Here is a 27,191-nt window from a genome sequence, read left to right on the forward strand (position 1 = left end):
AAGGGAACTTGCATAGTTAATACTGAAAAATGTTTAGCCCCTGTGAAGGAAATAAATATTGGTGGAGTAACAAGTGAGATAAAATCTACGGATAGAGAAAGAATAAAAGAGAATTTAATTCACTCAGGTGAATTTGACGAAGAAAATGATTTGTTAACCCTGCTGGAAACACACAGGGACACCGTAGCCTTGCCCGGAGAACGATTAGGGTGTACTAACTTGATTAATCACATGATTAATGTGCACCCAGAAACACCACCAATTTTCGTACCAGCTTATCGCATACCACACTCCCAACGTACACTTGCAAATCAGTATGTCGATGAAATGTTAAAGCTTGGAATTATTGAGCCTTCAGTTTCTCCGTGGAACGCTCCCCTTTTCTTTGTGCCCAAGAGAAATGGAGAAATGCGTGCGGTAGTAGATTACCGTAAACTAAATAATCACACCATCCCAGACAGATTTCCCATGCCATTGCTAAGTGATGTTCTACAGAATATTGGTCCTGAGAATAATATATTCTCGACCATCGATCTCCTAAACGGATACTATCAGATTCCGGTATCTCAGGAGTCACGTAAATACACTGCCTTTTCAACAAACAGAGGCCATTATCAATATACAAGAATGCCAATGGGACTGAGGACAGCCCCGGTACGTTCCAGCGTCTTATGAATTACGTATTGTCCGGAATTTTAGGACAAGGAATATTTGTTTATCTTGACGATATTATTATCGCAACGAAGAATATTAAGGATCATCTCAGGAAATTAGACTTACTCTTACAAAAGCTTAGTGATGCTGGATTAAAAATTAAACTTTCTAAATGCAAATTTTGCTTTAAGGAAATAAATTTCTTAGGCCACAAATTAAGTTCTGATGGTATTCACACCACTGATGACAAAATACAGGCAGTGAGAGATTTTCCTGAACCCACTACGACTGACGAAGTTAGACAATTTTTAGGTCTCAGTTCTCTCATATAGCCTTCCCTCTATTCCAACTACTCAAAAAAGATGCTGTATTCCAATGGGAAGAAGAACAAAAAAGGGCATTTAACAATCTAAAATTTAAACTAACGAATGCACCTTGTTTAGCATATCCAGATTACACGAAATCATTTCTTATTTGTACAGACGCATCAGTTAAAGGATTAGGGGCTGTACTGATGCAGGAAGATAAAAGAGGAAAGAATCAACCAATTGCATTTGCCAGCAGACAAACAAGAGGTGCAGAGAAAAATTATAGCACTACAGACTTAGAGGCACTTGCAGTGATTTTTGCATTACAAAAGTTTCGAGATTTGGTATATGGTTACGAAATCCACTTATTCACCGACCATAAACCACTGGTGGGTATGTTTAAAGAAAAACTCCTTTCTGGGAGGAGAGCAAGATGGAAATGTACAGTTAAAAACTACAGTGTACAAATACATTATATACAAGGTAAAATGAATATAGTAGCTGACGCATTATCTAGGAACCCGAACACAATTCAGGTTGCGGCGTTAGATCTCAAAGGAAATATCCCAAACCACGAGGATATCGCAAAGGCACAAAGACTTGACCCAGTATGGTCAAAAGTAATATACAAGTTAGAAAGTGGAGATGACATACAATTACCCAAACTGCATGTCCCACTTGAACAATTCACAATGGTCAATAATACATTATACAAAATTAACTCTAAACAACCAAAACGCCAAAGAAATACTAACCAGTTGGTAGTACCTAATGACATGATACCCCAAGTATTACGAATGATACACGACAGCCCACATGCAGGACACCCTGGAAAGGATAAGACATTCAACCAAGCCCAGCTATTATATTACTGGCCTTCATTACGAAGAGATATACACAATCATATAGACAGATGCGAATCATGTGCGAAACACAAAGGATACCCAATCACACCTGCACCGATGGGTAATTACCCAGTACCACATCAACCATGGGACGTTGTCGCTGTTGATTTACTCAAGATGCCATTATCATACAATAATAACCTATACTTATTCGTAGCAACGGATCATTTTTCCCGTTATGTCATTTTAGCTCCAATTAAAGATAAGACAGCAGAGACAGTAGCAAAGGCAATAACAGATAATGTAATATGTCGCTTTACTACCCCAAAGGTATTAATAAGTGATAATGGAGGAGAATTTAATTCTGAGATCTTACAAGAAATATGTAAACAATACAACATTAAAAAGGTTAACGTTTTGGCCTATCACCCAGCATCGAATGGGTTGGTAGAGAGACAAAATAAAAGGTATTAGATGTGCTACGACACATTCTCAGTGAAAATTATGCAAGCTGGGATGATTGGATTCCCAGAGTAGAGGCCTCCATTAATGGGTCTATAAATAAATCCATTGGTGACACACCACATTTCATTATATATGGCACAGATAAAAAATTACCATATGAGCTCCTAGAAGGTGACAGCATGCCTATATACAATTACGATGATTACTCTAAACTCCGTTTACGTGAATTCCAGGACATACACAAAAGAGTGCAAAAACAATTAACGATGTCCAAGGAAGAAATGACGGAGGCATTTAACAAAAAGGCAAAAGATTCACCTATCAGCTTAGGAGACATTGTTTACGGAGTCATTCATACGAGAGACAATAAATTATCCCCTAAATTTGAGGGCCCATACAGAGTAATTAACATAAAGGCAAACAAAGTTTTAATTAAGTCACTTTCAAGTGGCGAGGAAAAACAAGTTCATATTGACCATTTAAAACGAGTTTCAAGGGAATTATCACATAATTATTCAGCCTCGGATACAACCGAACAGGTGAACGTACCTCAAGAAACCAAGCAAGAACACAACAATGATTACAAAAAGAAATTAAGGTCATATACCAAACAATCGAACATAGGTGCAACTATTCCAATGAAATCTACAGTACATCATTTACGGGAATTAAATATCGATTTAAACTCCTTCTATAAATGAAATAACAGCCAACCGTAACGCACATCATCACTATCATCAACCACAGCTTTATAGGAAATTAATAGATTTTTTTTTTTCGGTAGGTTACGATGAAGGGACTTATGCTATGGATTCTCCTATACATAGTAAGAGTATATGCGCACCTAGACCCCAAGCATATAGTACGACAAGGATGCCTCATAGCTCCAACGGCCACGACTACAATCGTCAAGGACGTCATGAGTACTGAAATAAGTCTAGATTACTTGTATGACTTACCTACTTATATAGAAAGACTTGCGACGCCGATGCGAACTCTGGACTTCAAGATAGGGAATTATGTTTCACAATCACATATCACCAAGGAAGTGGATGAAATGGTGAAGTTAGCGAAATGGAAACTAGAACAGGCGAAGTCAACTATGCTCGTCATGATCCAAGATCTCCCATCTTATGGAACAGAGGTGCTGAGCGACAGGAACAACATCACACGTACTCGCCAAAAGCGCGGTTTGTTCGATCTGGGCGGCGCAATTCTTGGGAACATCTTTGGATTGGCTACAGAGGATGACCTTAAAGAAATAAACAAAAAATTTAATAAGATAGCTCAGGTACTAACATACCAAGATAAATTCATCACAGGACAGAACTCAGCAATGAAAACAATTGTGAAAAATCTGAAACAAGCAGAAAACGTAGCTCTCGAGAGTATAGATAAAATAAATGACTTGGAGGGTAACGTTACCCTTTTCCAGCACTTCTCCATCATCACAGAACATATTGACACGATTCTACTACAATTAGAGAACACTAGAGATCATTTCAGGGCACTTATGCAAGGAATTTCGAATGCTGGTGATGGCAAGATCACAAATGACTTACTCCCAGTTCATGAGCTACGTCAGATAGTTAGTCAAGGCATACATAAACATAAATTGAAGCCATTGTTCCGCAGTAGGGAATTTATGCAATATTACCCGTACTTGGAAGCAACACTAACACCAACATCAGTGATAGTTCATGTACCATTCATCACGGAAGACCTGTTCACAGTATACCAAATACACCCCTCCCTATAGAAACAACAACACTTTAGTCATCATCAACATCAACACAGACACCGAACTCATCATGGTCTCCAAGAGACGAGACACTGTCACTTTCGCAAGTGAGTCAACGATTGAGCGAAAGTGCCGCACATCCTTACATGCTGTTCATCTTTGTCCTGCGTACATTTTCACGTTTCAGCCTACTGATACGGTCCCTTGTGAAATGGCTATCATCAGCAATAACAATATTCATCATCATTGCAACTTCACTTTTGCTCCAGATAAACTTGTACACCATCAACGCATTGGACACTCGCAGTTTTTTTATTTCCCTCATAACACATCAGTTTACATAGTCTGTCCAGATATACCACCATCTCATACATCAGCCTCAGGATTATACATAGCACCAGACTACTGTGCGGTATTTACACCATCCATGTCTACTTTTTCCACCATCAATCACTACGCCATTATCAACCATACACACAAACATTTCCACCCACTGCCTGATATGGACTTAAACATGAGCACAAGTATTAAGCTGACTTCACCTAAGTTTGAAACTATGCAGCTGATCAATGAAACTATGAAGCCCTGGGAAGATTTGAGTTTGAGTATGTTCAACCCATATTATGTGTATAGCCAAGCACCTTCTGTCTTTATAATTATCTGCATTGTGGTTGCAGTATTGCTGTTGGCCATGCACAGAATGCATGCAAGAATTGCTAATTTGGAGTCATTGTTTAGTGGGGGGAGAGTTAACATCACAGTTAACCACCCTGAATGAAGTGTATATATTTTGTATATAGTATTAATTATAAAAAAAAAAATAATAATAATAATAATAATAATAATAATAACACAAAGAAGAATGACCCATATATGACAAACCAGTACCATTATCTTTAAATAAAATATTAATAACTCTTACAATAATCTTAATTTTAAACTATTTTTATTCTTGCATGTATGCAATTCACTATAATAACCCAAGTACATACTGTATTACAGTTAAATAATTTACTTTAATGCATTTATTCCAATATGTATTCAACTTATTTAAAATGTAATATTACTGAATAATCACTATTTACTATGAATAATATATGTATACAATATTCATACAATTATTTTACTTTACAATATTATGTATTTCACTTAATTAGCTTATAAGTTCATTATAATGTGTATGTAGTATGTATTAATATATTATAACTATTAAATGTCGATGGTACGTCATTTTCGCGCGGCCGAGCAAATATAGGACTACATAATAGATAGATAGATAAATAGATAGATAGAGAGACAGATAGAAGCAGGAAGTCAAATGATGAGAAGGTGTTGTGTTTGCGAGAAGCGAGCAGCGCTAAACGCTTACACGGAGGAAAGCTGACGACAGCGGCCAGTAAGGAGATGATGCAGTTAGCTGTCAGCAGTCCTCTCGTGAGAAAGTTCTGTTGCCATGAGGAACATACGTGACACACACACCCTACTACACGAGATGTTAGGAAAGAGAGTTTAGAAGGAGACAAGCGACCCTAGAGAGAGGTCGAGACGGAGATTAGCCTTAGAACAGAGAGAGAGAGAGAGATAGCGAGACAGGGAGGTAGCTACCCAGGACTTATACTATTATACCTGTTTAATATTTCCAAGACAAATAAAAATAGTCCCATACTATTCTTTACCTCTCCCGTCACTACATGACATCTGGTGGGGAAACTACTACAAGATATAAAAGCCGCTCAACCACAAGTCTAAAATATACTTCTCTACAAGTAACTACAAAGTCTTTATGACAGTTGCTGTAGAGTGGTTGTGGGGCTGAGTGACGTGTGGGGGACTGTGCTTGGTGTGAAAGGACGTGGTGTTTTACGCATGAATTATAAGAGTAGCTTAACCCCTTGAACCAAATGACTTGCGTTGTGTTTATAACATTTTCTGTTATATGGAAACATTTCATTTTACCAGGAGACTACAGACTGAAAGGGTTAAATATAACCATCATTTACTCTTCATTTAAGCACCAGAAGTTTTTCCAAAGTTCAATTATTTCATCTGAAGAGAGCAAGTATTATATATAAAATATGTAATCAGATTGAAAGGGGTACGGTGGTGTTGTGATTTAGAAATCACGTAGTTGAAGAAAGACAAGAACGGCCAAGGAAAAGTTTATTCCAAACAGTTATGACGATTACTCGACCTCCTCGTTGAACAACTAAAGGTACACATCAAAACTGGGTACATCTTATTTATTCATTTATTTGCACGGACGTGCAGCTGTGGAGGATAAGAAATATGGGTTAAAGTAGAGTTATTTGGAGGTGTGAGGATGAGTGCAAAAAAAAAGTGCTAGGATACTCCTATGCTTCATATGCATCAATATATATATATATATATATATATATATATATATATATATATATATATATATATATATATATATATATATATATATATATATATATATATATGTATATAAGCTTACCTGTACATATAATTAAAGGTTTACTTCATTCAACTGTTACTTTGTTAATATTTTCTTCATTTCTAACTCAGGAATGAGTCGTTATTACCTGAACAGCTGTACGAGAAATTACGGGAGGGTCTGGAAGAAAGGTGAGAGCTTTGTGTTTTGCTGTCCTGTTTATAATTTTAGGTAATCCCTGAACTGTTCTTATTAAGGACTAAGTTTTGCTTAATATTTAACCCGAAAACTTACCAAGGATCTTGAGATCTGCTTGGCCATGGAACTCTGTCTGTCTGTCTGTCTGTCTGTCTGTCTGTCTGTCTATCTGTCTGTCTGTCTGTCTGTCTGTCTGTCTATCTGTCTGTCTGTCTGTCTGTCTGTCTGTCTGTCTGTCTCTCTCTCTCTCTCTCTCTCTCTCTCTCTCTCATTCACTCACTCACTTTCTCTGGTACTTATTCATCTCTTCTCATTTCCTGGTGTTCCTCGACTCCCTGACCTCGTCCTCAACAGTGTTTGTCCCATTAACTTGTGTCATCAGTCCTGGAACCTCGCCTCTCACCCTCACCACTCATCCATCTTGCATCATAGTTCATCTTTCACACATACCAGTCATCCCTCTCACCCTCCTCACCCATCCCCTCTCACCCTCGCCACTCATCCCTCTCATTCTAACCATTCAGTCCTTTCATCCTGACCACTTAGCCCATTCAGTCACAAGACCTATCCATCTTGCATTACAGGTCAACTTTCACCCTCATCACTAACCCTTTTCATCTCTCATCCTCACCATTCACTCGTCTTAGCCTCACTATTCATTCCTCACACCCTTTCCACTCATTTTTCTCACCCTGACCACCGACCATGTCCCTCATTAATATTGCAACACAGAGATATCAGCTCCCTCATTCATCTCCGGTGCTTAAAAAAAAAAAGAAAAAAAAAAAGGAACACTTATCTTTTCCCCTTACTACCCATTTTATTTTAATTTTTTATTCCCACCGTTCACTCCTTTCATTATTAATCTTTTCTCCCCATCTATTTCGCTCAGTTCTCACCCTCATCTCTCATCTCTCTTATTTCTTATCCTTGCCCCTCACCCTTCCTATCTCTCATCCTTGCCAGTCATGTCTCTCACTCTTATCACTCATCCTTCTCACTCTGGCTGCTCATTCCCCTCATCTTTTATCCTTTCCACTCATTCGTATCATGCTCACAACTGATCCCTCACCTCTCTTCCTCATCACTTATACTTCTCATCCTCAGTACTCATCTTTCCCCCTCCGCCACCCCTCTCTCTAAACCTCATCATTCATCTCTCTTATTCTCACCAGTCATTCCTCTCATCCTCACCTCGCATCTTTCTCGTTGTTCACCATCATCACTCATACATCTTGCCTTTCATCCTTACTACTCGCCTTTTTCATCTCCAAACTAACCCCTCATATTTATCAGTCTTCCCCCCCCCCCTCTCTCTCTCTAACAGTACAGTTTCCACCCTAACAGCTTATCCATCTCTCCGTAAGCCCTTCAGAGCATGTCTTTTTTGCTTCCCGGAATCGAAAGATTCAGCAAGCATGTTGGTCGGTTCTGTCTGTTTGTCTGTTTGTTTGTTTGTCTGCTCTCTACAGGCCACAGTTTTGCGCCAGTAGTTCTAAAACAAATAATCAGAAGGTTGATACCAATAAACCCTGGAAGCCTAGTGTTTTTCATCAAAATCAGTCAAATGCCCTGGGCTGGGTGGGGGCTTGAAACCCTTTAATGGCCAATGGTCCGGAAATCGTGGGGATCCAGTGGCCGGCTCAGGCATCATTTTTTCCAACTTCGAAAATCAATTTTTTTTTTGTCTTACCAAATTGAAGAGAAGCGTCTGGCGCACCTGACAATGCAATTCTTCCCTTTCTAAACCTATCTTGTGCTTCGCAATGAAGAGCGAAAATTTTGCCAAATGATTGCCTACACCCCAGTGAAAACTAAGCAGACACAATCGGATCTGCCCAGCAAGCACTCTGCCTACGGCAGTTTCATTTACTAGCAAGCTCTACTATTTAGCATACGAGAGTTTCTTGGTGACAGAAGAGTTATTACCTCCGCCAGCGAAGCCGGAGGTGGTTAAGTATTTACTTATGTGTCTGTTTGTTTGTCCACACGATACCCCCACAAGTTCTCAATGAATTTATATGAAATTTTGTGGATGGGTGGGCCATGAGCCAAGGAGGAATTGGGTAAATTTAGGGGCGGGTCAGTGTCCAGATCCCGCGTATCCGGCACAATATCTGGAAAAGTTCCCAATGAATTTCATTGAAATTTTATGGATGGGTGGGTCATGGGCCAAGAAAGAATCGATTAAATTTGGAAGCTGATTTGGATCATATGTATTCGATACAATGTCTCCACGGGTCCAGATCTCCGACTTTCTTAATGGCAATGGTACTGGCGGAGGTATGCAATCTCTGAGTGCTTTCTAGTTGAAGCCAGTTTTAATCTCTCCAGTTTACCGACCTTACCACCCAGCCACAATCTACACATCCCTCTCATATCACTCATAGTCTGCACTTCATTCTCAAACCGTGTTTATAATTTACACTTCTCTATTGCACATTACGCACCTTCTACACTTCTCTCTTACAGCACGTTACAAACGATATATCCTCCTCACACTCCACGCACAATCTTCACTTCTCTCTCATACGGTGCTCGTAATCGGCACATCTCTCTCGTATCACTTTCAGTTTACATTTTTCTCTCGTACATCTCTCACAGTCTGCGTTTCTCTCTCATAAATCACGCCTCATTAGCAACCTCTACTTCTCTGTCATTTTACTCACAGTCTGCACTTCTCTCTCACACATTTTTCGATTGACAATTCTTTCTCACAAAGCACACCTCACAGTCTACACTTCCCTCTTATACAACATTCAACCGACGCATCTTCCTCTCAAATCCCACTTCAATCTTAATTTACACATTAATCTCATATTTTACTTTTTCCGTTCATAACTACCTTTCATAAATTTCATCTGTCCCACATTTCTGCAACCCACACCAAACCTCCCTACACTTCACTTGTCTTCCCATAATTCAGAAATAATCTTCTCTATCACAATTCACGCTTTGAACCTCAGTCGTCCTCAGTTTATAATGTCCCCGCTCAGTCACGACACACGCCGTGCTCAAACCTTATTTTATTCTCATATCTACACGAACACAAATAACTTCATACAGGGATAATAGATCACTTACAGTTTGACTATTCAGACTCTAGATGTTACGCTGCAGTGTTATATTCCCAAATTCACAGTTTTTAATCGATCTCGCTAACTCACGTGATAGTGAAATATTGTTTCATTCACAATATATGTATTCAGTCTATCGATGCCATACTAAAGACACACACACACACACACACACACACACATATATATATATATATATATATATATATATATATATATATATATATATATAGATAGATACACACACACACACACACACACACACATATATATATATATATATATATATATATATATATATATATATATATATATATATATATATATATATATATATATATATACGTACTGTATATAAATAACTTTATTCATCGAGCTGCATTAATTTTAACAAACTTTGCACTACATGCACATTTATTGAACTGAAAATTTAAGCGTTCATTCAGACTACTAAGGATTTCAGGGGGAGTGTCCAACTGTTTTTTTTAAATAACGTCTCAACAAAGCGTCGGACAAGGATTTAACTTTGGCAGTGCATGTTTGAGACCCTGACCTAATTTGTAAAATTATGCTTTTGTACCAAATGTGTATGATTAAGGCATTTATAAGAGTAAATGTAGGGTAAACTTAGCTAAAATCGTCAGAGGCATGTAGCGAGGCTAGCTTCGGTCCCGATACAAGCCCCGCCCACAATTCGGAACGTGACGTCGGTGTGACGTAGTAGTATTCACCGACCCAAGTGGCATTTCTATCTTTCTAACCCCCCCCCACATACTGTACTTTCTCTCTCTCTCTCTCTCTCTCTCTCTCACACACACACACACACACACACACACACACCGAAGTAATATTTCACCCCTACTACAGATTCAGTATGGTCCTTATATGAGAAGAATGTTTGCGAAACCTATCTATGCTCGCCATCGCTGAAGTATCGGTTTGGTAACGTCTCGCCTGTCGGCGGCCGCCACATCACCTCGCACAGCGGTGCCGGCTCAGGCAGTGATTACTACTTTTCAGAAGTGAATAAGTCATATTGACGTCACAATATGTGTAAGAGGGCGATGCATATACTATGTACTAATAGGGAGTCTGGAGGGCAGTCACTCTAAAAATCAGCCGCAGCTCAGAAATATGAGTAATCCTGAGGCATTGAATCTGAAGCAGCTTACATAAAGACAGAACTGCCACTTGCGTCGGTGATTACTACTACGTCACACCGACGTCACGTTCCGAATTGTGGGCGGGGCTTGTATCGTGACCGAAGCTAGCCTCGCTACATGCCTCTGACGATTTTAGCTAAGTTTACCCTACATTTACTCTTATAAATGCCTTAATCATACACATTTGGTACAAAAGCATACTTTTACAAATTAGGTCGGGGTCTCAAACATGCACTGCCAAAGTTAAATCCTTGTCCGACGCCTTGTTGAGACGTTATTTAAAAAAAAAAAACACTTGGACACTGCCCCTGAAATCCTTAGTAGTTCGCTCACACTCAGCTGTTGGTTCACTTCCAGTCTTTCATACAACCTCCATTCATAGTTTACTGGCAACATTTACCCGTCTCCGGCACCTGATCTGAAACATCTGGTGCGATCAAATCCGCTTGAAAGTACTGAAACTCTGTCTAACCTCCCAGTGGCACGTGCACATGCACCACTTACCCACTCAACAACCAACTCACCCACCCATCCATTCACTCCGGTGTGTAAAGAAAGCCATCCACCTACCAACTCAACCCAGCCACCCAGCAGCGTGTATGGAAGAAGCCACACACTCAACCAAGGCACTGTGTAAGCAGGAGCTCACCAACCAACCTACCCACTCCTATATAATCTGCCAACAGGAAAACTCTGCAACGTCCCATGCAGGGAGAGACAGAGAAGCAACAGCATGTTATAGCATAAATACAATGATTTTTATCAACTCATATCACATTCAAACATTAGCATACTTACAGTTGATCCATCTCAATTTATGCGTTCATTTTCATCAACTCTTTGGCATTTGTCATTGCCGTACGAACAGTTTATGCCATCATTCTCATCAAGTTACACTGTTCTATATTACTGCATCATTCTCTGTTTTCCATTCGCTTTCTTCGTCATGCAGTGCCCTGAAGTATTACTACATTCTAAGATTTCCATTAATTCTCACCATCCTTACTTCAGACCCAGATAGTTTCCACATTCGATCTCACAAACTCACAAAACAATTAGAAAATACTCCATTCTCAGTTTTGGCGTCAATCATTCCCACCGCTTGCTTAGCATCTCCCCCACCCCCTCTCCCTCTTCTAATACTTCATTTTAGTTCGTAACCCCTTCAGTTCGATGACGTCTTAAATTTTTGCTGCATACAGATTTTATAATTCAGTTTAAGAAAGACCACGGTTATTAGGGAGGTTGGTGGAGACTACATCTCATTCTAATCTAATCTGAAATATAATATGTATGTCACTCCCAGCTGAACAAAATAATCTGGACAAGAATGTTTTATTAAAGATGGCACTGTACTAAAGCGGAAATCAGGTCTCATATCGCAACTCCAAATGACTTTGCACTAAGATGCGTGACAGAAAAATTCACAGAAGTGGATGGCAGGTTGAGTGCATCATTTTATGGATCCTGAATATTACTGCTATAGCTATAATAACTCATTTAAGGCGGCAGAGATCTTTATCTCTTTGCAGCCTTTTTTCGATAGCTTAGTGTCAAAATAAGATACGACATCCCTGCGTACTTTTCATCCCACTTTTTCGTGACTATCATCGAATTCAAGCGTTAATCTGTTGTTAAATCTCTGCATTCATGATGGAAAGACGGCAATTTTACGGCAAGTTGTAGTCAACAGAAAATAGTTTGAGACCTCATTGGGTTCCGAAACGGTTTCGAGAATGTACCTGGATTATTGATCATAACTGTACCAACCAACTCTCGATGTCTTCCCACCCTTCCATGCATTTCTCGGTACCTGTCTGTCACTCTGTTTTTGCCTGTCACTTTATCGTCTCCCAGGCCAGTACACCTGTCTAGCTGTGATCATGCTCTGTTCCCTCTGTTAAGTCTGCTCGTCTTCACCATCGTCACCTTCCTTCTTTACTACAATATTTTCACTCTTTTTTGTAGAGACTTCCTAATTCGCTTTAGCTTAGTATATGTCCAAATGTAATGAAATTCATTCCTCCTTCATAAGTAAGGCTCATCGAATTTCCTGCCATCACACTTTGGTAATTGAGTTTTGGTAGTGGTTCATTCCCATCAGATGAAAACAAACCAGCTGTAAAGTCCTTATACATTACCAGCTCTATCATTCTGTTTATCCTTTTGATGTCCATACTCTTGTGTCAATTTATCAACTTTGTCGCATATACGGCCGTTTCTTCTCAAAGTAGCCAAAAAAAAAAAAAAAAAAAAAATCACGGAGTTATCCCACCTTTTCGTTTACCTAACCCTCCTTCTATCTACCCCCCTTTCTGTTTAGCCACCCAACCTCTTCACCACCATCTTTCCTAACTACCTTTCTGCCTAACTACCTTCCTTCCTAACCACCTTCTTGCTTTACAGTCCTCCTGTTTAACCATCTTCTTTCTTAACCACTTATCCGCCTAACCGGGGGGGTAGCCTAGCTGGGCGAAACATGTGAAAAATATCGAACGTCAGACAAAAATTTCTGTACGTTCAGGCAGGCTTTCCGAGCATTATTGTCAAGTATTACGACAGTTTTTCGACTTTTGGGGGAGTTATGGTCATTACTGTATGGGCAACTACCCAGGAGCGCGTGGCATGAACTTGGGTCAAGAGCACACTATGTATGCTATTAGTATTTTCCCCCAAAAGTCCATGTTTTATGAAGATTTTTCTCTGATAATTGTGATGTAGAGGAGTAAAATGTTCTGGCAAGAACAAGGTCTGCATGTCAAGTGACAGCTCTGGACCACAGTTGTGGGTATGAGTCATCTTTACTTCCGCATCTTGGTTGCAAGGATTCAGAGGAAGCAATAAAAGCACTCCAGACTCAAGAGACACGACGTTTAACACCAAGCAAGCCAACCAGCAAAACAAAGAAACTAAAAAAAGAGTGGTGGAGATGCATTTCATAGTCCAGGTGCCTGCAAACAAATAAGAGATCAAACCTGGCAACACCGGTGCCCTCTGATACTGTAAGGGTACTTGTACTTCGGAGGGAATATCTGTTGCTTTATTATCATCAAGGTATTTGTATATCATCAGGGAACAAAGTACGAGAGACTGTTTAGGAATAAATGTATATACAAAAAAAGTCACAACAGCATTACTACAGTTCATGCAACTTTAGATGCTCATTGTGACAAAAAAAAAGAAAAGAAAAAAGAAAGAAAAGTAATTTTTCACATTAAACAGCTATCTGCTTTCTTATAATTAAACTTAGGATCACGAATTTTTATCTTTGTAAACGTTAGTTTGTCTACACGAAAATGACTTTTATGATATCGCATGTTTTGGGGGTATGGGAAATGTTCACACTGATGAAACAATATTTTATATATATATATATATATATATATATATATATATATATATATATATATATATATATATATATATATATTTTTTTTTTTTTTCTTTAAACCCTGAAACATTTATTGAAAATCTGGGATCAATTTTGTGATGGGCTATGTAGGGACTACTGTATATATGGTAATAATTTCAGTCAAAATGATGGAAAATCGTTGGAGTAGAGAGATTTAGAAAATTCTCGAAAATCAACAATAATCATCAAATCGCAATTTTTCCCTCCAAAATATTACTCCAGAAAATTGAAAACATGTCCAGAATATAACTCTTGAAAGGTAATATTTGTGGCAAATTCTTGAATACTCTCAGACCATTTTTAGTTTCCACCCCAGTTACTCCCCCGCTGACTTTCTTAATTACCTTCCTGCCTACTCACGCTGTTGCCTAACCACCTTCCAGCCTATCCACTCTCCAAGTGAAGCGCCCTCCTGCTTAATCATATTCATGTCCAGTATCCTTCCTGCACAACCATCCTAACCACCTTCCTGTCTAACCACCCATCTACCTGGCCACTTTCCTGTGTAACCATCTCCCTGCCTAACCACTCTGCTTCCTAACCATCTTCCTTCCTACCCACCTTCCTTCTTAATGACTCTCTTGTTCGTCATTTTCCTACGCACCCTCCTTCCTCTCTAACCATTTTCCTTCACCCGTTAAGTACCTTCTTGTCTAACCACCTTCCTTCTTGCCCAGATTCCTACCAAACCACCATCCTGCCCAACCACCTCCCTGACTAATCGTCCTCCTGCTTAACCATCTTCCTTCCTAACCACTTTCTTTCTTTACCACCTTTCTGTCAAACCACCTTCCTCCTTAACCACCGTCTTTCCTTACTATCTTCCTGCCTATCCACCTTCATGCCGCACCATCTTCCTGCCTAATCATCTTCCTGCCTACCCACATTCCTACCCAGCCATCTTCCTGTTTAATAGTTTTCCTGCCCAACCAAAATCTTTCTGGTCAACCACCTTCGTGTCTAACCATCTTTCTCCCTGACCCTCCTCCTGCCTACCCGTCTTCTTGATCCGCCATCTTCCTCCCTAACCATCTCTCTGCTTAACCATCTTCCTGCCTAACCATCTTCCTGCCTAACCACCTTCAAGCCTAATCATTTTCCAGCCTATCAGCCTTACTGCCTAACCACTCTGACTGTCTTCTTCCCTCGCCACCTTCCTATCTAACCCTGTTCGCCATCCTCTCTGCCGAACTACCTTCCTTTCTAATTATGTCATCTATCATTTATTTAATCCTTCCTTCTCTCTCATTCACTCTCTCAAGATCTCTTAGGACGACTCAGTACCTGGAACAGAATATTAATGTTGTTCCGCCTATGGGAGCATTAACAGTGATAGCCTTTACTCTATCTGGCTCATACGACTCATTCGCAGCTGAAAAAATAATGTGGCGATAGATGGCATAGAGCAATAGCGCAATTCCGACTGTCAAACAGTTAACATATCTATCTACTTATCTGCCAACTCACTCGCTACCTGCATACCGTCTATTTGCCTGCCTGACCATCTGCTTACCTGGCTACCTTCCTACCTGACCACTAGCTTACCTTCTATCTGCCTGCCTGACAACCTGCCTGCCTGCCTTCCTTCCTACTTGCCTACTTTGCCTTCTATCTGACTGCAGACCACCTGCCTGCCTACCTATCATCCTGTCTGTCTGCCTATCTGTGTACCTATCTTCCTACCAGCCTGCCTAACCGTCTTCCTGGCCTGACCTGCACATCTTGTTCAGTTCCTCCTCTGTAGATGCAAAGGCCAGGCTGTGGTCCTTATTGATGGCCTGTAGCTGGTCCATGCAGTTTTGGAGGCGCACCGGTTCACAGTTCTTCTTCTTGCCTCCTCCACCCTTCTCCCTGCCATGGCTATCCTTCCGTCCCCTCCCTGCATCAACGCTCCACACTGGCAAGAGAGAGAAAGAGAAGGAATAGGTTAATGGTCATTATCATTATTATCTACGTTGTTGCAATCAGCGTTGACGTCATCATTCTTATCTACAATGATATCACTAACGCTATCATCTTTTGTCATTGTTAAAGTCATCATCACGGTACGTACTGCAGTCATCATCATCATCATTATCATCATCATCATAGTTAGCCCTTAACCTTCGACTGATGATTTTTCTATTTCACTCAGGCTAACGCCAGACAAATTTTGGTTGCCACTGGATAACCTCCCTTCGTCATCATTCCTATCACTGTCAGTACCTTATCACAAGATATGTGAAAAAAAGGAAAAATACTAAGGAATGGAAAAAAGACAACGAACTCCACTCATTCCTGCAATAATGTTGGGGAAAAAATAATAATTTATTGGGGGAGTTCGAGGACAGAGTCCCGGGGGTCTTATCCTCTATAAATGGCGTGGGTGAAGGTCTACTACTAAGCAAAATTTCGTGTGCCTGCGTAAAAAGTACGGTGCTGGATCCCTTGGGGGCAGTCCCCCACCATAAATAATGGCAATGGGGGGCCTTACTTTGCCAAGAACGCGGTTGGATTGAAAATCTACCAGCATGCAAAATTTCTCGTTCTTATGTTATAAACCACGACTGTGCATAATGACTTTGGCCAGAACCCTCGAGGGCCTCCCGCACTGGGGGATGGCCTCTAGGGGGTCTCAACCTACTTAATACGCAGTCCCAATAAAGATCTACCACTGTGCAAAGTTTCATATTCGTAGATAAAATATTACAACATTGTTATTAGGTAAAATATTACAACATTGTCCTCTTTGGAGACCGCCCACCCTCTCCGCCCGTGGAGTGTGGTCATCGGGGATCCCACCAAGTCTAGAAAATGGCCTGGGTAAACGCCTACTAATGTGCAAAGTTTTGTATCCCAAAGTTAAAAGTTATAGCCGTGCATAATGGCTTGGCATGGATTTCAGGGGGCCCTCTTCCTCCCACGTGAGGGGTGACCTTTGGTGGTTCCACCCTTCCCAAAGCGTGACCGGGTGAACATCTATCAATATGCCAATTTCATGTTCTTTGGCTAGAAAGTTTGGCCGTAAATTACTATTTTGTCCGAGACCACCAGGTACTGCCCCCCCCCCCCACCCCCGTGAAGAAAAGCATTGGGGGGTTCGACCACGTAGCTTATTCCCTGACACGTGTGAAGCTATACCACTGTTAAATAAATTCATATTCCTAAGTAATAATATCTGGCAGTGCCTAACGACTTTGAGTAGGACACCCTGGGGCCGCCGTCACTGTGACATGTGGCCCACAGGGATCCCACTTTGCCTGATACATGGACCGGGGGGGATCTACCAATGTGCAAAATTTAGTTTCCCCAACACTCCTCCCATGAAGCTCGGACCCCTTTCGTCAAGAAAGTATAATAACTCGATGAACTATGGAATGAATAAGAAAAGGAGCATATGACACAGTTAGGGACAATCAGTCCCTAACTGTGGATGCAACAAAAACTCTGATAAGAACTAAATTAATGGTAAAATCATTGAGACAAAATTATAATAAAACACGAAGTATAACTATCAAATGATGATATTTAGGCCCCGTTCCACCTACGGGCACACGACACGAGAAAAATGAGGATGGTATTAGAATCTGGTGAGTGAAAAATGTCCTGGATGATTGACAGACCATTACCCAGATAGTCCACGATCCTGCCTCCCTTGGAAAAGTATCATAGTTTGAAAAGATATTTTAAAAAATGGCTAATGCATATTAACTCGTGGCAAAGAACCAGGAAGTTATGTGAATTAGGTCTGAGAACTGTACTGGAGAGGGTCTTCATGTAGTTGCACTTACAATAAATGATTGAGTTTGCCACGTTATACAAACGATTCTCAAACACTTCCCTGTCCCCCCAGATGGACGATGGTGGACTGCACAAGGGGAACATAACCCTACAGGCCACCAGGTTTACACTTTAGATGAACCTGGGGCTGCAGCTTCTACTTCTCCTCGAACGGAAGTGGTCTCTGATTCAAAAGTATTATGGAACCTTTATTTATCTATTTATTGCATTATTTAAGGATCTGTGGATGAAGGCGTCCCAGTAGATTGTGGTCCATAAGGTTATCAGTCGAGCGATGGTTGAGAATAAAAGCTGAACAGATACTGCCCCTCAAGCATGCGTGATAGATCATTCTCTCCTTTAGTGTCTGGACTGAAAAGTCTAGCCCAGGGACTCTACTGTCATAATAAAGAAATATAGGATTTGTTATGATTAGATAGATGGAAAAATGAATGGATTGTGTGTGTGTGTGTGTGTGTGTGTGTGTGTGTGTGTGTGTGTGTGTGTGCGTGTGCGCGCGCGCGCTTTCATAATATACAGAATATCCATTGCAGACGTAATGTAAATGTTCTGGCAACCAAATATGCACAGACGTTCTTCGGACCGAATGTATTTGGTAAAACGTAAAGATAATACGACATAGATTTAGTGCGGCAACCGCATCACAATATGGCTTTAAATACTTATACCACCAGACGGCATATTCAGCTGTTTTATGGAGGGAATGCCCAGTGGACACGGTACTGATGCAGGGCTGGTTGTGGTAGTAGTTGCAACCCTAGGCTCATGTAAATATGAACTCAGTAGATTGCTGGCTTAAATTGTTCCTCTGCAATCTATAATTCTCCTTCGGGGGATATTTAACAAGATATAGGACATTTGTATAACCAAGCAGTAGAATCTCTGGTTACATTAATCCCACCACATGAAGGCTTCCCTCTCATGGTGTAAAAGAACTATTGATCACGTCTTAAATTCTCAACGCTGTTCCATAATCCCCCTTACCAAATGTCAGCAGGTGATGGGTATTGTGTTAATCCACTCCTTACTTCTCATGCCGGATGGAGGGAAGGGGGACGGGGTGAGGAGATGGAGACGGTAGAGAAAGAGGGAGACAGTAGACGTGAAGGGCTCTGGAACTGAGATTCAGATTCAAATTCTGTGGAGACTTTAGGGTGGGGGAGAGGGAGGAGTGTGAAGAAGGGGCGATGAGATATGTGAAGAGAAGGAGGAGGGAGGGAGTGTAGTGGAAAATGAAAGAGGGGGATGGGAAGGATGTGGTGATGAGAGGGGGAGGAGAAAGACAGGGGTGTGAAGAGAGGTGATAGTGTTTGGAGGGCGGGGGGAGGTTATTGAAGGTGTATGAAAAGTGGGAGGGGCTGTGTAGGGTGCGGAGAAGGAGAGTGAAAGGACGGGGAGAGGGAGAAAGAGAGGGAAGGTGGGTAACAAGAGAGAGAGAGAGGGAGTGGAAAATCTGGAGAAGTGTATAGGGAAGGGGGAGAGAATGAAAGGAGTTAGAATGGGAAGTGGGTGAAGGAAGGAGGTGGTTGGGAGGGGAGTGTGAACAGAAAGAAGAAGGGACGAGCGGAAGCAGACCCGATAGAGACAGTCATCTGGAATGCAATTATGAGGTAGCTGTAAAAATGAGTGTGTCTGTCTGTTTGAGGTCTGGAGCCTAAGGACGGGATTTGATGGGAGTGAGGCAGTGAGGTGATGAGGAAGGATGGCCGTGGAATTAAAAGGGGACGAGGATTGGACCGGATGGTGAGACATAGTAAAAGGGAAAGATTATGGTTTGAAAAGATGGGGATTGGGCACGATGGTGAAGTTGCTAATGAAGATAGATAGTATGAGTATTGAAGAAGCATTGAGATAAAAAGATGGGATAAGAGAAGGTATTACAGAGCGGGGAGGGGATGGGGGAAAATGGTGGTGGTATTGAAGGAAGATTTGGACTGAACAGATTGGTGAGGTTATTGGAGAAAAAGGAGATTGAAAGTACTGAAGATGCAAAAAGACTAAGACACTAAATAAAACGGAGTTATTAGGGGTAATAATGAAGGATGGTGAAAGCGCTAGAAAAAGATAGGAACTGGACAGAATGACGAGGTCGCTGTAGGTGATGAAAGTTGAATATGTTAAATCTTTAGCTGCAATTAACAAACTTTATATTCCAGCTGACGTCAGATGATCTTATTAAGTTCAGGGAATACTATTTTAATTGATAAACTTTGTAATTTTTCCATATACTGCCGACATTTTTAATAAGATCAGAAACATTCGCCTCTGCAAAAAGTGAAAGAAGCATAGTATTTGTGGGAGGGGAGAGAGACTACGACCTGTTCTCTTTAGCTAGAGGTAAAGTTGCCCTCTCTCCATCTTGAATGTTAATCTACAAGAGGTTAATATTATGTTTTTAGTCACGAAGTAATATTATGAAATTTATGTGCAGGTGCAGGTTGTGTCATACTCTGCCACTGAGTCACTGACGTAGATTGCAACATGATGAATATCTCCTCCAAGCTAAGGTAACTGCACGGTAGATAATACTAAGAGAGTAGGAATGGTGATAAGAAATAAAGATGATGGAGCATCATATGGACTGAGCAGAAGGGTGAGGGCTTCAATGAAGAGAGATGGTAATGGCATTAGAAAAGCATGTAAACTGGGTAGGATGGTCAGCTGTTGAAGTGAGATATTGAAAGTATTACAAATGCACAAGAATGAAGGGATGGATTATGAATTAATGAGGTAATGTGGATGATGATCAGAAATAGTAATAGGTTTGGAAAAGCAGGAGACTGGACGTCATGGTGAAGTGTTGATTAATGGAGATGGAGAAAGTGTTAACCCTTTAAAATACAGGTTTGCGACAAGAGGGATTTTGAGAGGAAGATACAGTACATAGCGTACTGGCCTTAACATGTCGGCTAATGGTCAGGAAGTTCATAGGCCAAAACCTCAGGGTTCCTTCATTAGTTTGGCTTTGAAAATGCCCAACACTGTAACCCCTGCGTGACATGGGGCCCTGGAGGGTTAAAGAAGTATAGGAATAGAAAAGGGAGGTGAATTGTTGTACGGAGGTACCGTAACAAGGAAGCATACCGAATATATTAGAAAATGATGACTGGAGAGAATGGGGAGCTGATGACGAGTAATGGTTGATGGGGTTAATTTCATCAGCGCGAGGACGTCACTTTTGTGTTGTTCTTGCAACTAACAGATAAATTTATTCATTCTGGAAAATTACCCAAACAGTGATGGCGTTAATAAATTCTATTTGTAAGACCTAATTTTTGAGTCGTTTTCCTGATGTGAACCATATTGCAAACAGTGCCCAAGACTTATGCATAAAGGACGTTTTCGAACTGAATACACTGAAGAGGGAAAAAGACTGGATAGTACGCAAGGCGATATTAATACAGTTATCTATGAACTATGATTTTCATAATCTCTCTCTCTCTCTCTCTCTCTCTCTCTCTCTGCATATATATATATATATATATATATATATATATATATATATATATATATATATATATATATATATATATATATGTGTGTGTGTGTGTGTGTGTATCTATATATATACTTATCTATATTTATTTCTATATCTATCTATTTATCTATATATATATATCTATATCTATAACTCTATCTATCTATCTATCTATTATATCTATCTATCTATCTATCTATCTATACACACACACACACACACACACACACACACACACACGATCTTTGATAAGTAAGATGCAGGCTAATCTGATGGAAACTTCCACCCTTTGTTGTGTGAATGACGGCAGCGGAGATGAGAGTCGTAGTTGAAAACTGAGGTAAAATACTAAATGATAATATTGCCCAATAATATTGCCCAATTCCAGCATCCTCCAGTCTCCTCAAGTATTGCTCCCTCCTTTGTCCCATTTCAATCCTCGGCCGACCCATCTAAGTCCCATCTCTTCCCATTTAGACCTAATCCCATCCGATCTCGAGCTCGTCCCTTCTCAGCATTATTCAATTTCTGTCTCCACTCGTCCCGCCTCGTCTTCCCAGTCCCATCTAGACATTTTTCCGTCTCAGCACCATCCTGCTTGCTCATCCTCTCGTCCTATCACGACCCCTCTGCAGTCCCAGCGGTATACAGTAAGAGGTATGTTTACTGTACAACCATGACAAAACTACTTTCTCATCTCTTCCATTCTCTGTCCCATTTCCACCTCTTCCCATCCCACCTACACCTTCTCCTGTCCTATCTCATATTTCCACTTCTTTCCATCGTATCTTTGCTTTCTCCCGTCCCACCTCCCATTCCCATCTATTCCCATCCTATTTACACCTCTCTTCGTCACATTTCCACCTCCTCCAATCCCATCCATGCCTCATCCTCCCCTTTCAATCCCCTCCTTCTATTCCAGCAGTGAGGGGATTTGCCTTACCCAGCAGCTGTGGCAGAACACTTGTCCAGGCTGGAAACCGCATAAACTGAGCCTGATTACTGAGAGGTGGCCCATCCCATATTTTACCTTTCCGGAGTGACAGTCAAGTGCCGTCGGCGACCATGAAGCGTCATCCTGTCCAAACATTGTCCCATCACACATAATCCTCTTTATTCCAGTATCAAAATCTTCTTGTCTCACCAGTATCCCATTTTGACGACATTCCGCCACAAATTGACAAATATGCCCAATACCGTCAAATTTTGACTAATATAATCCCATTCCAATTGAACCACTGTCGACTTATTTTAGCCCTCTATAACCTTATTTATACGTCTCCCCGTCCCATGCACACCTTTAATCCTATCTAAAGCCACTCCCGTCCAGTCTCGACCCAGTCCCGATCCAAAGTCATCCCAGTTTGGACTATTTTTGCTTCATCTTGCTCCCATTTAGACCATTTCCCTTCGCAACACCACCTCTTTTCCACGTCATCCCGTCCCATCCCGTCCTCCCTCCCGTCCCAGCGGTGAGAAGAGTGGCCTTACGGAACAGCTGTGGCGGAACACTTGTCCAGGTCGGTAACCACGTAAGCTGAGACTGATTGCCGGGAGGTGGCCTAACTTTGACCCTGGGAATTAGGTTAGGGCGTGGAATTCGATCTTTTCATTAGCGGACAGGACGAGGAGGAGGATGAAGAGGAAGGGTGGGGACGGAGAAGGAGAAGGAGAAGGAGGAGGAAGGGTGGGGACGGAGGAAGAGGAGGGGGAGGAAAAGGAAGGGAAGGGGAAGGAAAGAGGAGAAGGAGTGGCGAAAGGACGAAGATGACGAAGAAGAAGAAGAAGAGGAGGTATATAGTCAAGGGATGGAAAGAAGAGATATGAGAAAAGAAAGGTGGGGAAAAGGATGGTGAGGAAAATGAGGATAGGAAAGATAGCAAGGGGAGGGGCAGGGGACGAGAAAGGTAAAGAGAGAAAGAGGGGAGATAGCTGGAAATGAGTAGGAGGACGGGTAAGGAGGGAGAGGAGAGATGAGAAGGATGAAGAAGAGGGGCTGAGAAATGGAGGAGAGAAAAAATAACAGAATGAGAGATAGAGAGGATAAAAGAAGTGGAAAAAGGAAGATGAGGAGAGATAAGAGAGATGAGGAGAGGAAGAGGGAAAAAAGAAGAGATAAAGTAATAGAAATGTGGAGAGGGGAAATAAAGAGGGGTGGATGAAGAAAAGAGAAGACAGAGAGAATGGAAGTGGATGGGCAGGAGAGAGGAAGAGAGGAATTGAGAGGAAAGAGGAGAGGAGGGAGACAAGAAGAGTGTAGAGATATGAGCAGAGAGAAAGGAAGAGAGGCAAAGGGGAGAAGGGAGAGAGGAAGGAAGGGGGGAGTAGGTAGGTACTCTAATAACCAGTTGTCTTGCACGTTACCTGGTTAGCGGCCTCAGAGACAAGGAGAGGGGGAGTGGGAGGCGCTGAGTGGGGGAATGGAGAGAGGAGGGGAGGAAGGGGAGAGATAGGGATTGGAGGGGGACAAAGGGTGAATGGAGAGAAAGGAAGGGAGAGAAGAGATGGAGAATGGAAGGAAGGAAGGGAGAAGAGCGATGGAGAATGCGAGGTAGCATAGAGGAAGACGACTCAAGAGGACAGAGGGAAAGAAATACGGGAAAAGTGAGCGAGAAAGAGAGAGGGAGGAGAGAGTTAGGATGGACAAGGAAAAAGTGAGGAAGAGAAGAGAAGAGAAAAATGGATTAAAGAAGGAAGAAGGAAGGGGCACAGGAAGGAATGAGAAAGAACCACATTCTAATAAGCAGTTATTTTGCATTTCACCTCATTTATTGGCACTGAATAAAGAAAGAAGTGAGATGTGATAAATGGAGAACTGGAAGTGTGCTGAATGTAATTAGGTGTGAGGGGCTTGTCGAGTGATAGGGTGATGAGTAGGGAGCGGGAGGGTGCTGAGTGAGGAACGAGAGGGCGCTGAGTGGGGAATGGGAAGTTGACGGTGCTAAAAGAGGAATGGGAGTACGCTGAGTTGGGAGTGGGAGGATGCTAAGTGATGAATGAGAGGCCATCCGTGTTGAAAAGTAAATGTTGATTAGGGACTGGAAGGATGCTGACTGGAGGAGTGGGAGGCAGTGAGTGGATAATGAGAAAGTGTTGATGGGAGAGTGGCTGGGTACTGAATGGGGAGTGGGAGATGGTGAATGAGAAAGTGCTGAGTAGGAAGCAGGAGGTGGTGAATGAGAAGGAGGTAGAGATGAGTGGGGAGTGGGAGATAAGGAAGGGGACTATAGGCAAAGCTAATAGGGTAGGGAAAATCTAGGGACTGTGAGAATGGTGAGTGAAAGGATGCATGAGTTGGCAGAGGAAAAATACGAGATCAGGGTACTAAACAAACTTTGGGAGGGAAAAAAGGGATCTGAATAATGAGTAAATGCTGAGAGTGAGGGTGGAGTGGTGAGCGAAAGAAAAATATGACAGGTGTACAGAAGGGTGTGGAGGAGTGTGTGAAATAGTGCTGGAGCTACAAATATGAGTAGGGGTATGGAACGGTAATTGCATGGTGAAAGGTAGCAAGTGTGGGAGTCGTGTGTGGAAATGACGAGCAGAAGAGTGGGCAGCAGCACAAAAGAAGGCAAACAGCAACAGACCTATTGATCCCATAGGCGCAGTTTGTTGCAGGAAAGGTTATGACCAACGTAACTATTTTACCTGTCAAAGGCAAGGACATGGAAGCAGAAAGTGCGTAGACTTGGGCGGGGTGAGCATACAGTACAGTATAATGAGTTCATGTAAAGAATCTGACACGTATAGAGTGGGGTGAAAGAGAAATAAAGCAAGAAAATTAGCAGGGTACATATGACTAGATTAGAGTGGGAATTTAGTAAGTGTGATGGTGGAATTAGTGGCTAGGGAGAGGGATGGAATGAGTGGGAATTCAAAGAACGTGAAATGGTAAATGGTTCCTTGCTGAGTGGGGGTAGGACAGAGGGAGAGGGAGATTTGGTGAATGGACAAAGAGGGAATGAATAGGTAAGAAACAAAGTGAATAAAGTAAGATGATTAGGAGAAAAACATCTGTGTGAGAGTTCTACTTTTCTTAGTACCATTCCTCAAACTAATTTTGCACCTTTAACTGTACTGTTCTGCCACACCCTCTCCATTTTGGTAGCCTACTCCATTAACTTCATCTGTTATACTCTTCTTACCTTTGAACGCATTTTTTTTATTACTCTGTTAGTCCCATTCGTCCCACCCCTCACATTCACCTCGCCCCACTTTCTTACCTCACCCCAGCTCAAGTCATCCATACCACTAATATTACACACACTTCACATTTCTCACCCCTCGCAATTACAAAATCCATTCTACTCAATCTATCCATTCCACTCAACTCACCTAGTGCCATTCACCTCACCCAATCCCACGCTTCACACTCCTCTTTCATCATCATCTTGGATTTATGTCTCTTTCTCCATCTCTTTATCTGCTTTTCACACCTCCAACTCTCACTGTTATCCTGCATTTTTTTTGTAATCTCAGTTTCTTATTCACTCTGGGACAAGTATTCATCTCACCCAGCTTCCTTTTTCTTCTCCCTCATATTTAATTCATCAGTCATCATATTCTCCCACTTATTGTTTCTTTTTTGCTTCTCACCCATAGCCCTTTATTTCCCAATCATATCTCCTCTCGCTCCAACTTCCACACACCTCCTCCCTCTCCCACTCACACCTCTTCCCACTAGCACAAACACCTTACCTTCCCACTCATTAGTCTTCCCTCTCTCACTCCCAGTTCCTCCCATTTCCACTTCCATTTACTCCTTCTGTCGTTCTTACTTCCTCCTACTGCCATTCCCACTTTCTTCCACTTCTCAACCCTTCTTTCCACTTCCACTCCGAACTCCTTTCATTCCCATATCCATCTCCTTCCACTTCCACATCCTCCCTCTCCAACTCATACCTTCATTTATCATACACAAATTGTCTCCCACTCGCACTTTCTCCATCTCCCGTTCGCCTTTCTTACCACTCCCACCACAATCTCTCTGCTATTTCTAATCACAATTCTCTCACTTTCACTAACACTTCTTTCCATTGTCGGTCGCAAGTTCTCTTCTACTGTCACTCGCAATTCCATCTACTACCACTCACACGTCCTCCCACACCCACTCAGAACTCATTTACTCCCATTCATAACTCCTTCTACTCCCTCTCACACGTCCTACCACTTCCACTTACCCCTCCTACCTCTCCCACCTTCTTCTATTCACTCAAAACACACTCACTACCACTCACAACTTCCGCAACTCCAATTTTCTATACCGCCATTTTCACCCTCTCCCACTTCCACTTTCGCTCACATCTCTTCGTATTCCCATTTACTACTCCTCTTACTCACACTTCCTACCAATCCCCAATCTCACCCCTACCTCATCCAAAGACCACATACAACTCATCATTCTTATCACTCCCACTCACATTTTCTCCTCCTTCCATTCACACCTTCCCTCTGACTTACATCTCCTTCCCCACTCACTCTCACTTTCCTTCCCCACGACTCATATCTTCCCCTTCCACACAAACTTCCTTCCCTTTCCACTCTCACCTCCTGTCCATCTCACATCCATTTTCATTTCCACTCACTCCTCCATTCCCTCCCACTCACACATCCTCATATCTCTTTCCATTCCTACCCTCACCTTCTCTTCCTCA

The 27,191-nt window shown here is 41.6% G+C and overlaps 1 protein-coding gene across 1 annotated transcript in view; it reads right to left on the bottom strand.

The window, feature by feature from the left end:
- Positions 1-27,191, bottom strand: part of LOC145408296 (uncharacterized) — a 396,553-nt gene that overhangs the window by 26,422 nt on the left and 342,940 nt on the right. The window contains exon 2 of the mRNA XM_080279070.1: positions 15,993-16,176. Coding sequence (XP_080135196.1) covers positions 15,993-16,176 — 184 coding nt within the window. The remainder of the gene's footprint in view (positions 1-15,992; positions 16,177-27,191) is intronic.

The sequence above is a fragment of the Coenobita brevimanus genome, chromosome 76 (assembly GCF_032717465.1).
Source record: "Coenobita brevimanus isolate Jiangsu-jjx chromosome 76, ASM3271746v2, whole genome shotgun sequence".
Taxonomy (NCBI): domain Eukaryota; kingdom Metazoa; phylum Arthropoda; class Malacostraca; order Decapoda; family Coenobitidae; genus Coenobita; species Coenobita brevimanus.